Genomic DNA, 14,709 nt, shown 5'->3' with positions numbered 1-14,709 from the left:
AGTGATGCCAAAGCAAAGACCAGAAACCCCTTTAGTAACATTTATTTACTTTTACATAATTTTGAACAGGAACAGAAATATGATGTTAAAGTGATGCTGACATTTTTTAAGAGAAATCCAGTCTAAAAAGCAAATAAACTAATCATAAAGCATTTTGGCAGGATGATGATCAGGTTCAGGTTGATTAACCTACATAAAGAGCAAGTTGTGTTTTATTCATCAGACATTATTGGCTTTATAGTTACTGAACAAACATTATCTTAGCGAGAAATCAGAGATAAGGCAAATACCATCCTTTCCAAAATCTTGTGAAAAGGTGTTTTAGAGAAATATTCCAGCATTTTGCCAAAAGTTGAACAAGAATTCCTTTTATTTGCTTGCAGGTAAATAGCTTTGTATTCGTGTCTGCCAGATTTTAGTGCTTGGATCTTATTTATTTTGGCTGCGAGATGTTAACATGCTGTGGAAATCATAGAAAACATACCTAAAGTCACATTTCAAAAATATATTTATATGCACAAAATCATTCAATGTTTCACACCATGCCATAATAGTCAGACTGATGTGAAAAGACACATAACCTTCAAAAATGCAGCTAAACATTTTAATTAAGGACTTGTGGAAAAGAATACATCGATAGTTATGTTTTTATAGAGATACTCTTGCATAAAATGTGGCTTCCACAATGCACTTTTCTTATTAAAAGGCAATGTCACCGCCTCACTCATACAACAATATCAATTTAATCATCATAAAATATGAGGAGACAGACAGATAGTGTCAGTTCTAAAGTTAATCTCTTATAAATATGCAAATACCGCTTCGATTCCATCCATGTCCACATACTTTCAAACATTGGTTGTGGAAAAATAAAATACAAACTGACAAACTCAATATCAGACATGAGTGAATCTATTTAAAAATGACTGATGATTTTTGCTCACTAACCTTCTGTGACCACAATATAAATAGGGATTCACATGTCTTCCACTTACATATTAACCAGAAGATTAGCTCTTTAAAACCGACGTTTTCACATGACGTATTTTACTGTGCATGAAACAAAGCATCAATAACACTTTCACACAGACACACACAGATACACACAAACACAATCCTCCAAATCTGAGCATCAGTTCAGATGATTTAAGACTAAAATTTTTGCCCACTAAAATAAATGCTAATTGACCACCAAAGACTTAAATACAATTCCTTTAAAATGTGAATGAACTGAATTTGAGTATTTATTCTACACAAAGCCTTTTTAAATGTGTGGGGAGATCCTCGCCTGCACATTTCTTTAGGCACTTACTGCAGTAAAATCCTGAAAAGTACTGTTATAGTTATTAGCAATTATTTAACTATTAAGGATTACAGTCATTAATGCGAGTATTATTTTTCTATGTGAACCACACAGATAACAAAAAGAGTCGAACCTCTGCAGGGTGAAATCTCTAGTTTATTCAGTTAGTACTGAATAGTGAAATATTAAGACTTTTATAACTCTGTTGGTTTTTTTCCTAAATGATCCCAATAATTGTGCCTGTAGTGTTAAATCAGGTCCGACATTAAGTGAGCGTGAATCAGCTGGTTTTGTGCAACAGATTAAAAATATTAACATAGTGAAAGAAACTAGCCTAAAACCAATTAAAAGGGGATAAAACCAGTAATTATTGTGAACAGAAATTAAAAGTATGTATAGCGTATATCCAAACACAACCTATATGCAATCTAAAGGCACACCGGGAGGGGGCGCACTACTGTGTTTATCGACTGCTGTCAGCACATTGGCATGAAAAGCTAAAGTCAGACATTTAAGGTTAACAGAAGAGCTTTTTACCACTATTACTTTCCTCCTACTGGCACAATCATCAAAGTGAAAACCATTCTTAGTGTAAATAAAACATTCATGAAGGAAAAATTGTTCTATATCCAGCAATATTAAAATGCCATCACAGATTCTAGATTAAGTCTTGTCTCTCTATAATGCTGTTGAAAATTCACCATGACCAATAATCAACAGTATTTCCCATTTAAGTCAACTTATACAACATTATTTAGGACACTACTAAATGTGAACTGGAGCTAAAGGACCAGACATTGTATGTGAATAAGTTTAGAACATTGAAATGAGGGTTGTGGATGTATATTAATGCAGGTACCAGACTGCATACGCACGGCAATATTTGGAACACCGTTAACTGTTGATGTTTTCAGCATGCAGCTTGTTGCAGCTTGTGTGAGACTGTAGCACGAGGGTTAGTGTATTTACAGAGCCGTTGTTTGCTGTCATTACCAGCTGCAAGACTGAACCGGTTCCTGTTTCTGGTCGTTACTTCAGGATGATCTGTAAATACAGTTGACCCCAAGTTATTATGTTGGCATGGCGAAAACATGGCATTATTAAAGAATGATCACTGTGATGCGAGTGATAACATGAAACATGAAATAAAAGGGATGACATTCCCGTCCCATTCAGACTTTGATTTAAACTTTTCAACAGGCTAAAGCTTTTTCTGTATGATGGCGGTCAGTGCTTGATTTTCACCTTATCCATCTACAACCACGATCCACTCAGTCTGAATCTTCTGAATCAGTTTCTTTTTGTGCATTTGAAATCAATAAAGTAGTCAGGTATTGAACATAATGTTGCATGCATGACCGTGTGCATAAAGAGCATGAGGGAAGTGTCATTAAAATATGTTTTTGACCTTAGAGAACATTTCTGTGCAATAAGTAATAACTAAACAAACATTAAAATGTAAAAAGTGAAGTGCAGAAGTGTGAAGCAAAAGAAGAGAAAACTTTGTGTGGAATGAAGGGTAATCTGAAATAAGGAAACAGCGCGAGATACTGTCTAGCTCTATGGAAGCTCTGTGAGCAGACGAAGCTTTAAGCAGTGAAAGCAGGGCCGTGCTGTGGTGATGAAGCCAGCCCTGATTGAAAGATAAAGCACTTATTCAGAGCTGAAGGATTAATGACAGAAAGCTGTAGAGAGGAGCAAACCTGATTGGCTGGCGCTGTTGCTGCGTAGGGTACACTTGTGGCGGGAGAAGTGGCTGCAGAGACAGTAGCAGGCGTAACACTGTACACCATGGGGACTTTTTCAGGTAGGGGAACATGGAAGCAATGAAAAGGGAGGCGGAGCGTTACGGCAACAGTTGCAATGTTTTCTTCACACCTTTGCCGGACAAATACAAAAATGATCTTTGCAGAAAGCCTTCACTGAGTTAGACCGTGAACAGGCAGCACAAAGCCAGACAGCAGGAAGGAGAATAAAAGAAGTCACCGAGGGTAGCATTAGGAAATTTGCTCTGACACATGGACATGGACACATGCTGGTCAAAGGCCTTTTTCAAATGTGCGGAGCTTAATTTGATCATCGAAAAAGACCGATGTCAAACTCAGTGATGCTGATCAAATTTCCCAATGCAAGGTTCAGGGTAATTCTATAAACAACTCATGTCAGAAAGGGTTTTATTTGTGTGTTTCCCTGTTATAATGCAAAGAACTTCACTATATTCAATATACAAGAACAGAATCACACAAGGTAAAGATTAGACTTTAGAGACCTACCTATGCTGTTAGTGGGAGTCATGCACAAGACAGAACCTAATTGATGGCAAAATAAAAAGCAAATATTGAATGTAAGACAAACTGTGTGAGATACTGGTTCAGTTTACATCAATGTGTCTTTAGTAGAGACACATTATGGTCATTATTATCTGCATAAAAGAATACAATATGGAAGGAAAATAGAGCTCATCATAGCAAACATCACATCAAAATAAGGGTCTTATGTAACAACAGCAACAGTTAAAATGTCTGTCTCTAACCCTACATATTCTACACTGTTGCTTTTAATATTAGTTTGCTGACATAAGTATGATCCTAGAGCAAATCACAGACATGCAGCACTGACCCGCCTTCTTTAGGCCCACTTCAATAAACACAGGCTCGATAGTACTTTTCCTGAACCGTTAACCTCCACAAGGAACTAATACATCAATCTTTTCTTTTCATCTAAAACAGCAACATTCTGAGGTAAAGAGGCAAGTCAAGCGTTGCCAGCTCTTTCTTTCTAATGAATTAAGCAGTGGCATTAATCTTGAAGCTGAAGTGTCTAAAACTGTCGGCTTAGCAGAGAATTCAGGATGTTTTCAGGGGGGCTCACCTGTGGGGTAAAATGCAGCAGAGGCCTGCTGCAGCTGCGCATTAGCCAGAGCCTGGTGGTACTGCAACAAGCCCGGGTTGAGCAGAGCACTGGTCCAGCTGCTCTTGTCGAGTGCTAGTCGCTTTGGTAGAGGTGGTAGGACAGGGTGGGGGAAGGCCTGCAGACAGGAAGCAGAGACGACAGCCAACAACACAAATAAATATATAATCAACCAATAAGAAGAAGCAGAAAACACATTTACACCAACTGAAATAATCAAGCATGAACTTACATAATATATTATGTATTTCCTAACATTTCAGTTGTTTTTTTACAGTTATAGATATTGAGGACTGTACACAAACACTGCTGTTTATGATACTGGATAGTTTTTGAAGCACAGTTGAAAAAAATTAAACCTTATCATAAAACAGCTAATAGGTACAACCAAAGCAAAAGGTGAAAGTACCAGGTCTACAGTCGCTTCGAGGGATCGCTTCATTGCTTTGGCAGTCGACTGAGTCTTTTAAGAGCAGGCAGCGAGCACATGAAGGCAGCGGGCCAATGGGATTCAAGCGTATTAACATACAGGTAACAGCAAGCAGAGGTGCATCATGGGAGACAGCAGTGCATACAGATGAGAAGGGGAAACAAAACCAATCAGTGTGGAATACCACAAAAATGCACAAAGCGTGCGCATTAAACACACCGAGACTAAAGTGACTAAAGATTTATTTATCAGGTCACTATTTAGTCACTAAACATGGAATCTAATTAATTTATTAATGTGCTTTTGGATGGATGGCTGAATTATTCTTTACTATCACATCACAGGAAAACTCTTTTTCTTTAAATGGGAGATTTGCAAATGACATGGCAGGAATTCAAAATGAAACCACAAGAGCACATGAAAGTTGAGTCATAAGATCACAAATCATCGCACATCTGTACACATCTGCAGCAGCTCTGCGTCTCAAGTTGGGCTGTTTAAGGTAGAAATCAAATAGATAATAGCATATACCTAATACTTACACATTAACACACACACACACACACACACACACAGACACAGACACACACACACAGACAGACAGACAGACGGACAGACAGAGTGAGTAGTATCTTACCACAGATGCAGTCTGGCCTGCTGCAGCAGTCTGACTGATTTGCTGCTGACTGGATTTGATTTTGGCCTGTAAGTGGGCCGGCGGATGGAAATACTTGCACTTGTCCCGGGAGCAGCGGCCCTTGATGTAATCCATGCAGACAGTGACGGTGTTGTCAGCGGAGTCGATCATAGGGCTGTCGCTGGGGTGAGCGAAGCGGCAATCTGTTTCACCTCTTGCACAGTTTCCCCGCTGAAACTCCCGGCACACCTTTGAAGAGCACGGACAAAGAAGAGATCAACGGGGAGCCCTGTTCCGAGCTCTTTCTATTCCGAGCTCTTTCTCACTCCTCGGCGCTCACTGATACCTCTAGTTTGTCTGGTCGCTGCAGCTTTTGCGAGGAGGAAGAGGAAGAAGAAGAGCAAGTAGAAATAGAAGAAGAAGAGGAGCTCTGAGCTGCAACGGGTGGGCTACCGGGAACAAGAACCTGGGTGCTGGGCAGGCTGTCTGTTTGGACAAGGTTCATTCCGTGACCCAGCGGCGTCACATAGGAACCATAACAAAGACCAGTGTTTGTGCCAAGTCCCTGGAACAACACATACAGGCCATGAGGGGAGAGATATTGCCACTTTAAAACACAGACTCATTCATTAAAGAAAGAACTCCTTAACATTTAAGCCTGTTATGATCATAACCTGCACACTCCTGTAGCGTTGGTGTAGCAAACTCTAAACAGAAAACATGGCAAACTAAAGAGGCCTGGAACAGTAAACAGTGAACTGGAGACACGGCAGCGACTCTCGACCAGTCATTTATAATAATCACCATTCAATCATATAAGGAAAACATTCTCAGAGGGCCGATTATGATGGACTGGAATAAATGTAAGGAGCCTTACGACAGGCTGTAAACTGTGTCCGGGCAGCATCATCTGCACCTGCTGGGCCAGAACAGCCGCTGCCGTCTTCTGCTGGATGAGATTGTTGCGGCCATTTATCTCTAACTGAGTTTTCAGGTGTGAGGGTGGATGAAGATACTTGCAGTTTTCCCTTGAGCACCGACCCTGCGTTTAGGAACAAGAGAAAAGAAGCAGAATCATTTCATTTTGCAAAGCCGGTTGGACAACTGATCTGTTCTCTGCTATAATGACAGGTTCACTTCGTAAGGTGCTCATGAGCAACACAGCTCTGGAAAGGAGATGATTAGTTTTCACTCATGAGAATTAAATGGCAGGTTTTAACAATTTCCGTCAATCAAAAGTGTATGAAAATATAAACAAGCGCAGCTCACTTCTCACCATTAATATTGTAATTATAAGCCCAGGTTAACCACCTTCTACTGATTTGCATTTGTCCCAGGAGAGTCACACTAAATATGCACCTCAGTTTAATTGTCAGTTTAATGAGCGTAGTTGCGACGCTAACTGAGAGCATTCAGCAGTTTCAGCTGACAGCTACAGCATGAAGAAAAACAAAGGAAAAAAGGTTAAAAAACTACTGGACTATTGCAAAGTGTCTATCTTCAACACAAAGACTCAATAAATGGTTTGGTGCTGACAAGTTATCAACAACAAATATCGTATAATATGTCACACTCTGATAATTTATAAGTAAAATAGGTAAATAATTATTAAATAAATGTTCTCTTGGGGAAATTTGGACCGCAGAATGAACCATCAAGAACACAGAAGAGGCCTTGAAAGTGCACAAGTTGAGTAAAACATGTCTACAGTCAGGATACAAAAACAATGACTCAACATAATCCTGCAGCAAAACTGTATTGTGGCGCGACAGTGAACGTGTCAGGACAGATTAAAGTAGCTTGGCGTCACTCGGGGCAACGGAGCACACAGGGAATCGACCGGCTGGAAACCAACCCAGATATTTTGATGTACTTTTGTAAATTAATTGGAATCAGTTCAGTTTTTTTTGGACAGACTGAGTTATAAAAGGAGGGTCTTGACATGATTCAGGATATATTATTAGGTGTGGGGAAGACCCGTCTGTACCATCCAACACCGACATCCATGGAGTATAAAAATGACTTATGAGTGGATACGGAGTTTGCTCCCCTTCTTACCTTTAGTGAGTCAAAGCAGGCGATAACTCTCCCATTTTCAACTTGGCAGCTCTTGGGTGGATGTGCAAACTTGCATTCTTCATTGCTGCGTGAACAGTTTCCTCGCTGAAACTGTCGGCAGACTTCCAGGGTCAGCCATTTGGTGTCTCGTACTGACGAAATGTTCAGCGCCATGTCCCAAATGCTGTAATTGTAAGGACATTTTTTTTTAGCTAGGACTCTGGCATGGGTCTGCGCCTCACTGTAAAGCTGTAGGTGGTACAAAGTTCATCTACAAAACAACAGCATGAGTTCTGGACCTCTGTTTGAAAGGCCAGATGTCAGGTCAATCACAAATGCCCCATTAAACAATCTGATTCTGCAATGTCAGGGAAATTCAATGCAGCATCCACCGTGCTCACATACGACAACTTTATTGTTTATGTTTAACATGGCTTACAGCAAAGGTGTCAACTGATTCCTGAGTCTGACCTCTCAAAATGAAAGGAAAGCCAATGTCCACAGAACACCTTTACAACAGGATATCCTCCAAAGGGCAGGTTCTGTTTGTCATCTGAAAGACATAAGAGACCTGTTTGTCGACAAACGTTATGCACATACAGTTTTCTTGGTGTTGATTCATCACTATCAGTGAAGCGCATTCTTTTAGAAATGTACTGTAGTTTACAGAGGGTAAACTACAGTATATTTCTAAAAGATAAGACATGAACCATAGCATACTCTGTAAATACATGGACTTTAATGAATCTGCTTCAGAGTATTAAAAATTTAATAGTGATAAACCTTCAGTTTTACTGCACAATAACTCCAAAGTGCTGCAGCAGATTCCTCTGGATGCAAGCGAGGAAACGGACTGAAGAAACCTACCTGTCCCATTTCAAGCAGCATTAAAGAGCCTCTCGTTCTGGCGAAAAATTTAACTTTTCAGCATCTTACTTACTTACAAAATGACCATAACCAAGGCGATGTTTTGATGAGCGTGTGTGCTACAGACGCAGTGACCCGTGAAGATTTTCTCTTCTCAACAGTAAAAACAGACACTCTCTCCAACTCCAGCTGAAATATTTGCAGCCACCCTCCTTCCTGCCCAGAGGCCAGCCTCCAGGAAAACCCTCCCTGACAGAAACTGGCCAATGGAAACACAGAAGCTGATGCACAGGCTGGGATCCAGCTGCAAAGCCTGGAGCTGCAGGCCTTAGAAACTAAACTGAACCCTTGCTCATGTCCCCGGAATGTATCACTGCAATGTTACATTATTACTGCTAGTTTAGTCTGATGAGATTACATTCCAACAACCATCATGAACACACGTTTTGCACCCACGTCTCTGCAGAAGATGCACTGATCAAAACCCCTTTAAAGTTACAACATTCACAGTAGATGTGGGAAAGTGGTATAAGAAATAATACCCAGAATTCACAAGTTTGAGCCGAGTAAAATTCATCTTATTCCTGACACATGACCAGAAAAGAACGGAAAACTGTGGGTAGGGTTAAAAATGCAGCTAAAACAATGGTTGTGATTCAACTGTGTCAACACAGTGACAGCTGACGCGATTGAATGCATCACACCTTCGTGAACACGTCAATGTTCCCCACAGCCGAGATGGAAGCCTAAAATCACAAAAGTCTAAAATGGTTGAGAATAATTAATCGTGAGCAACATTGTTAGCTAAAGACGGCACCTGCTTACCTCATCATCCTCGCTGATGAACCGCTTCCTATCAAGGACAGACCACACGGCGGTCCGAAAGAACCAGCGAAAATGCAATGACAAGAACCCCAGAATAACGAACTAATGTAACTCTCGCTTTAATCCTGGAAGTCCAGCATGTTATAGTAGCTACTGTCGCTACACTTTTTAGCAATGCACAGCTTTAACTGTTAAGCAACAAGCTTTTGACAGCAGCTTACTGTAAGGGCTTCAAATCATCGCCATGAGGGGTTCTCTTGGTTTCATATAAAGTCTGCTCTTGGCGATGACATATTAATAAAACAATTGAGGGACAGGAACCAAAACATATTATATTTATTCAACCACGAAATGTTTCAAGTTTAGTTCTAGTAAAATTATTATCGTGATTCTTTAATTTATTTCTCCGACGTACACCCCCGCGATCCCCATTTGGTATGATCCGCATGGATGCCAGTAGGCTAAAAGGGCAAGAGTTCGGTTGTTGTCACGGTAACAATGATAAAACCATTGATGGTTTGGTAAGCGTCATCACTTTTTGCAATCTTTGCAAAGCATTTAATAATTTAGGTTGTATTAATCAACCAAATCGATCAAAAAATTTCATTAGAACTGATTAAAATAAAATCCAAAACAATAAACACAGCCTGGAATAATATTTTCTAAGGAACACTTTTCTGAGGTACCTGTAATATATCGTAAATAGATATATAATCTTTTATTATTTAACTATAAGATTTAATTATCTATAAATGGAGATGCTTTAAACGCGTTTCTTGTTATTAGTGCCCCTCAGCACCTCTGCTTTTTAGCTGACTAGTTATCATGATTTAAAAACTGCAAACTCTGTTAGCGGTAACAGTTTCACACATGTGGCCTGCAGCACTAGAATTTATCGGATTAGAGCCACTCCAGAGTTAACAGTAGTCAGGCATGATGGAGGTGAGCAGCCTTCAGTGCTAGAAGCACTGCAAATGCTCAACGATTGTTGGAAACACTAACCCTAAAAAGCTTTACCCCTGAAGCATCACATATCCTCAGATAATTTAAGTATTTCTGATTAGTTTTCTGTGAACTTGAGGTTTTTTTTTTTGAGGGGGGTCATGTTGTGTGTGTGTGTGTGTGTGTGTGTGTGTGTGTGCGTGTGTGTGTGTGTGTGTTTGCATCCTGTCAGTTCTCTGTGTGGCATCAAGTGCCACAGGAAAAGGTCACAAAACTGGTCCCTTGGAGACAAGTGTCAGTCTCAACACTGCGTCAGCTCCAAGGAGAGAATCCATAAATCCAAACTTTTTAACATTAATATTCTCCTCATTGCACCTCATTGCTGCTCCTTTCTGAATGTAATTAAAAATAACTGAGGCTAAATGACTGTTTTGTTTGTCTTTGTCTATCAATTTGATTGTTATCTTTTTTTATGAACTCAAATGCTGCCTTACCAACTTCTGCATATTTGGCTTTTTAAATGCACTTTTTGATCCCGCATTATATACACAATATGTGATTATTATTAAGATTAAGATTAAGATTAAGATGGACTTTATTCATCCCCGTGGGGAAATTGAATTATAGTAGCAGCGAATGCAGAGTAAAGAGACAGAAAAAAATAAATACAGATAGATTAGAATGTTATAAGCATATATACAGCATATATTATAAGCATATATATAATATATACATAATATAATATATACATATTATAAGCATTATAAGCATATATACATAAATATAGAATAAATTAGAAATAAAATTAAAACATAAACATTACACAATTATTGTTGAGTTGGTTTGAGTGAATTGTACAGTTTAATGGCGGACGGCAGGAAGGACTTCCTGTACCGTTCCTTGGAGCAGCGAGGCTGCAGGAGTCTGTTGCTGAAGCTGCTCCTCAGTTTGTCCACTGTGTTATGGAGGGGGTGGGAGGGACTGTCCATGATTGTCCGCAGTTTCAACACCATCCTGTCCCTCACCACCTCGTCCAAGTTATCAAGTCTACAGCCAACAACAGACCCTGCCTTTTTGATGAGTTTGTTGAGTCTGTTGGCATCTTTTGCTTTAATGCCTGCACCCCAGCACACTGCAGCAAAGAAGATGGTGCTAGCCATAACAGAACTGGTAGAACAGCTTATCAACATATAATTAGGTATATATTTTCAAATCAATCCATCTTGAAGTAGGGATTGGTAGCAATAATTACTATTGTGCGTGTGCAGTTGTAGACTATATCTCAGGTTTCTTACGGCTATTTAAGTGATTATTTAGAGCGATGCTTGCGTCTAGTTTTCGAATATAATAATAATAATAAAATAAATATACATACATACTGAATGTATCAATATTTGTGTTAAAGAAGCACTAATTCTTTGCCGCTAAATTAGACTGTTCATAATTTATTCTTGTATTTATTGCTGTACCAATATTATCAAAAACTTTATTTTGGTTTACGCCGGAACAATGGAACTGCAATTACACATAAATTCCAGTAGATGTCAGTGTTCTTCCAGTGTTCGCTCAAGCTCGTGACAAAGATGCTGCAAACAGAAAGAAACTCGCCAGTGAGGCACTTCTGTTTCCAAGTGTGGTTTGATTACTGCAAGAAAAAATGAAGCAGACAAACGTTGATTTCAGGTTTAATTCGTGGCTTTAGTTGAATGGGTTAAATCACTGCATGTGAAGAAGGCATCAATAGGGATAAAACAGCTGTCAGGGAGAACAAAAGCATCTGGAGGTCAAATTTGGTGCTTTCCTAAAAAAAAGCATTAACCAGTGAGCATAGATGGTAACCGTGAAGAATGTTGAGATGGTGTTATGGTATGGCTGCTCTATGTGTCTCCTAATGGAACGTGATTGCTGCTGCTTATTAATAGTTGGATTGTTGACAGAGCAAGATGGATATTGACCAGTATAGATCTGGACTCTCTGCTTAGTTAATGTCTAAGGATGGTCTGTACAGTTGAAAACTTACATCGATGTGTATGTACATACAACAAGATGGAAACATTGGAGCAGCCACTGGCTGAAATGCTGAGCCAGTCATCCATGCTGGGGAAGCTAAGGGAGCTGTTTTACAGAGGCTATTGGGGAGGAGGCTCTTTATCTTAATTACACAGACTGATGCTATTTATGTTAATGATGGAGAAGAGCAAAAGTACTTGCATCAGAACACCTTCAGTGAGCTACAGACAACATAAATGTATATAATCATAATTTTACACATCTTCTGGTATTTAAGTTGAAAAGTCTTTCTTTATTAATAGAGCTAATTAAACACACAGTCACCTTGTGTACTTGAATGTTGTGATGGGGTGGGTGGGGCGAGTGGTGAGCTGGACAGTTTTCAATTGTTCTGTGTTGTAATCACCTACGAATTGGATATTTTTTCCATTCTAAGATCTCGTTCTTCAAAAAGCTTGAAAAAAACATTGCAGATATGTGGTTTCGTCGATTCTTGTAAAAGTGATGGCTTTTACAAAAAGGTAAAATTGTGGAACATGCTTTCAAACAGTTTTAGCCCAATGTTGCTCTTCTGTTTCACTTTTCACTTTCATTTATTTATTTATTTATTTGCAGCTCTGCACTGGTGTTGCAGATCATAATAACACATTCACACATGACTTCCAGACCTCATTCCTTCTGCTATTGGACCTTCATTAGCCATTTGTCACTCATCCGTCAGAGTGGTGACAATTCCCTAACAAGCCGTGAAAACACGATTCTATTGAATTGATCTGATCCTCTTTATGGCACAAAAGCAACAATATCAGAAAAGGATTTTTTTTCCCAAACTGCGATTCACCAGACCAGCATGAATCACTGCTGTATTTTTAGCACAGGCGTTGCTGCACACATTAATGATGAAAATCAGCTTTAAACTGTTCCTGCCGTCTAAAAGCTTCACTTTGATACACTGACCAGCAGCGTGAGAAGGAAGAAAATGCAGATCTTTGAGAAATGATCTGTCTGCACCAATGAGAGCTGCCAGACAGACCTGTAGCTAGCGTCACACCTCAGGTGAAGCTGCTTCGGCTCAAAGGGGCAAACTGGCCCAGGTCAGATGAGTTCAGGCTGTTTCGATACTTTCATCCATTCAGTTATTTGAGAATATGCAGTGGTTTCAGGTTAGTTGGTGGTGGGGCACTCCGCAGGTGTATTTAACTTTGAAATCTCCTGATTTAGGACAGAGATGAGCATCAAACAGGACATAGATCATGTTTTTCTGATTCAGTCCAGATTCAACATCCACATAATCGCAACCCATCAGGATTTAAGGTGTTGAAATATGATTTAGAATAAAATGACAGCTTAAACTTTATTGCAAAGGTTGAAAATAATACTCTTTAGATGGAAACGGCATTGTGCCAAATCGCAGGCGACATCCTCCCATGATATGTAAAAATCCCAGATTTTCCCCTGTTCTTTCCCATTCATCCACCGAGCCTGCAGAAACCGACGCGTCCCTCCAGTGTCTTTGTTGGCTTTTATTTCAGCATTTCTTTGGTGTTGTTTTTTCAGAAGAAGACTGAGAATTTATTGTTTTAACCGCAGCTAGTTGTTCTGGGCATTTAGTACACTTTTAATCTGCCAGAAGGTCCTTTGAGTGAACATGAGATAAGAGGCAAAAAACCTGCTGTTAAAGCTGAGGAAGACTAGCTTTATTTCAACTTCATGTTTCAATGCAAGGATTGGCTTTACGGGACCGGAAACTACAGCCATGTTTCATTTCTCTGCTCGAGTGCTTTGGGGCCAGTTCTCCTGTAGGCTGCTGGTGCGACGCTGGTGCTGGGCTCGCTCGCCGCTGCCCACGGTGCCGTGGCTGTCTGCTCTACAAACATGTAAAAAGCAGCCAGTGTGACGGACACAGGCGTGAGAACTGAATGCTGATCATCTCGTTCGCAGTCGGGTCACATCCCAGCCACATTTCATCACTCCTTCTGTTTACCAACTTTTCCGCTCAGCAACCCATTTTTCCAAAATAAATTATTCACAAAAATGACAAAAAAATAGTATTGAGAGACCTTACAAATGCAATAATTTAGCCTAGTGTAGGCTTCTGCTATGTGAATTTAAGGAGTACTCACCTAAGGATCGTGGTTTATTGTATCTCCAGGTGTTGAAACAAAAATATTGTCTTTTCTACATCGTTTACCTGCCTGGTTTATCCATCTCTTGTCGGCGATGCACTCTATTTTTATTCAGGCCACAGCAGGAGAGCAGATGCAGTCTTATTGGTAATTTAGTGCCACGCAGGTGACTTTTTTCCACATTTGCGGTGCAATTTTGCCAACAATTTTGAAAGAACACTGGATTATTTTTGAATGATTGGGGGATTTGGGGAACATTTTCTCTCTGTGTCTTCATCGCTCTTCATGTCACGTCACGGCTGTTGTAGAGAAATTGCATCAGGGATTTTGGCTTTATGTCATGTCCAACTTTTTTCCTGAAACTTCCAGACAATGTGCAACGTCCAGCAGCCGTTAAGTGAGTAAAATATGCTGATCTAACTGCTATTAATTTTTTTTTTAACAAAACACCAAAAAAGTTGCCATGAGTGCTTAAAACAGATGCATGATACCCAACACAAGATGTTAATTTAGAGTTCCTGTGAAAATGAAACAATACTTGAAGTGTAAAGAACACCAGAGCGGTGCCAATTAAAAGTAACAGCTTCGAAGCTTTGCTCCA

At 39.7% G+C, this 14,709-nt stretch overlaps 1 protein-coding gene across 14 annotated transcripts; it reads right to left on the bottom strand.

Moving 5' to 3' along the window:
* Positions 1 to 26: 26 nt before the first annotated feature.
* On the bottom strand, positions 27 to 9,251 carry LOC101078743 (muscleblind-like protein 2a). 14 transcript variants are annotated; one of them, XM_029839947.1, is made up of 11 exons: positions 9,031 to 9,251; positions 7,810 to 7,891; positions 7,339 to 7,522; positions 6,158 to 6,322; positions 5,627 to 5,845; positions 5,281 to 5,529; positions 4,623 to 4,676; positions 4,175 to 4,331; positions 3,577 to 3,612; positions 3,007 to 3,101; positions 27 to 2,347 (listed from the first exon to the last, which is right to left on the bottom strand). In XM_029839947.1, the coding sequence occupies exons 3-11, from the start codon at positions 7,510 to 7,512 to the stop codon at positions 2,333 to 2,335; spliced, it is 1,164 nt and encodes a 387-aa protein (XP_029695807.1). In that variant the 5' UTR covers positions 7,513 to 7,522; positions 7,810 to 7,891; positions 9,031 to 9,251; the 3' UTR covers positions 27 to 2,332. The 14 variants fall into 14 exon arrangements, with proteins under 14 accessions (XP_029695807.1, XP_029695840.1, XP_029695792.1 ...); XM_029839980.1 differs by having other exon boundaries at positions 3,007 to 3,059; XM_029839932.1 differs by lacking the exon at positions 3,007 to 3,101 and having other exon boundaries at positions 7,778 to 7,891.
* Positions 9,252 to 14,709: the final 5,458 nt, after the last annotated feature.

Source organism: Takifugu rubripes, chromosome 1, assembly GCF_901000725.2.
Source record: "Takifugu rubripes chromosome 1, fTakRub1.2, whole genome shotgun sequence".
Lineage (NCBI taxonomy): Eukaryota > Metazoa > Chordata > Actinopteri > Tetraodontiformes > Tetraodontidae > Takifugu > Takifugu rubripes.
Note: the sequence above shows the minus strand (reverse complement) of the source record. Positions and strands in the feature narration are given on the sequence as shown.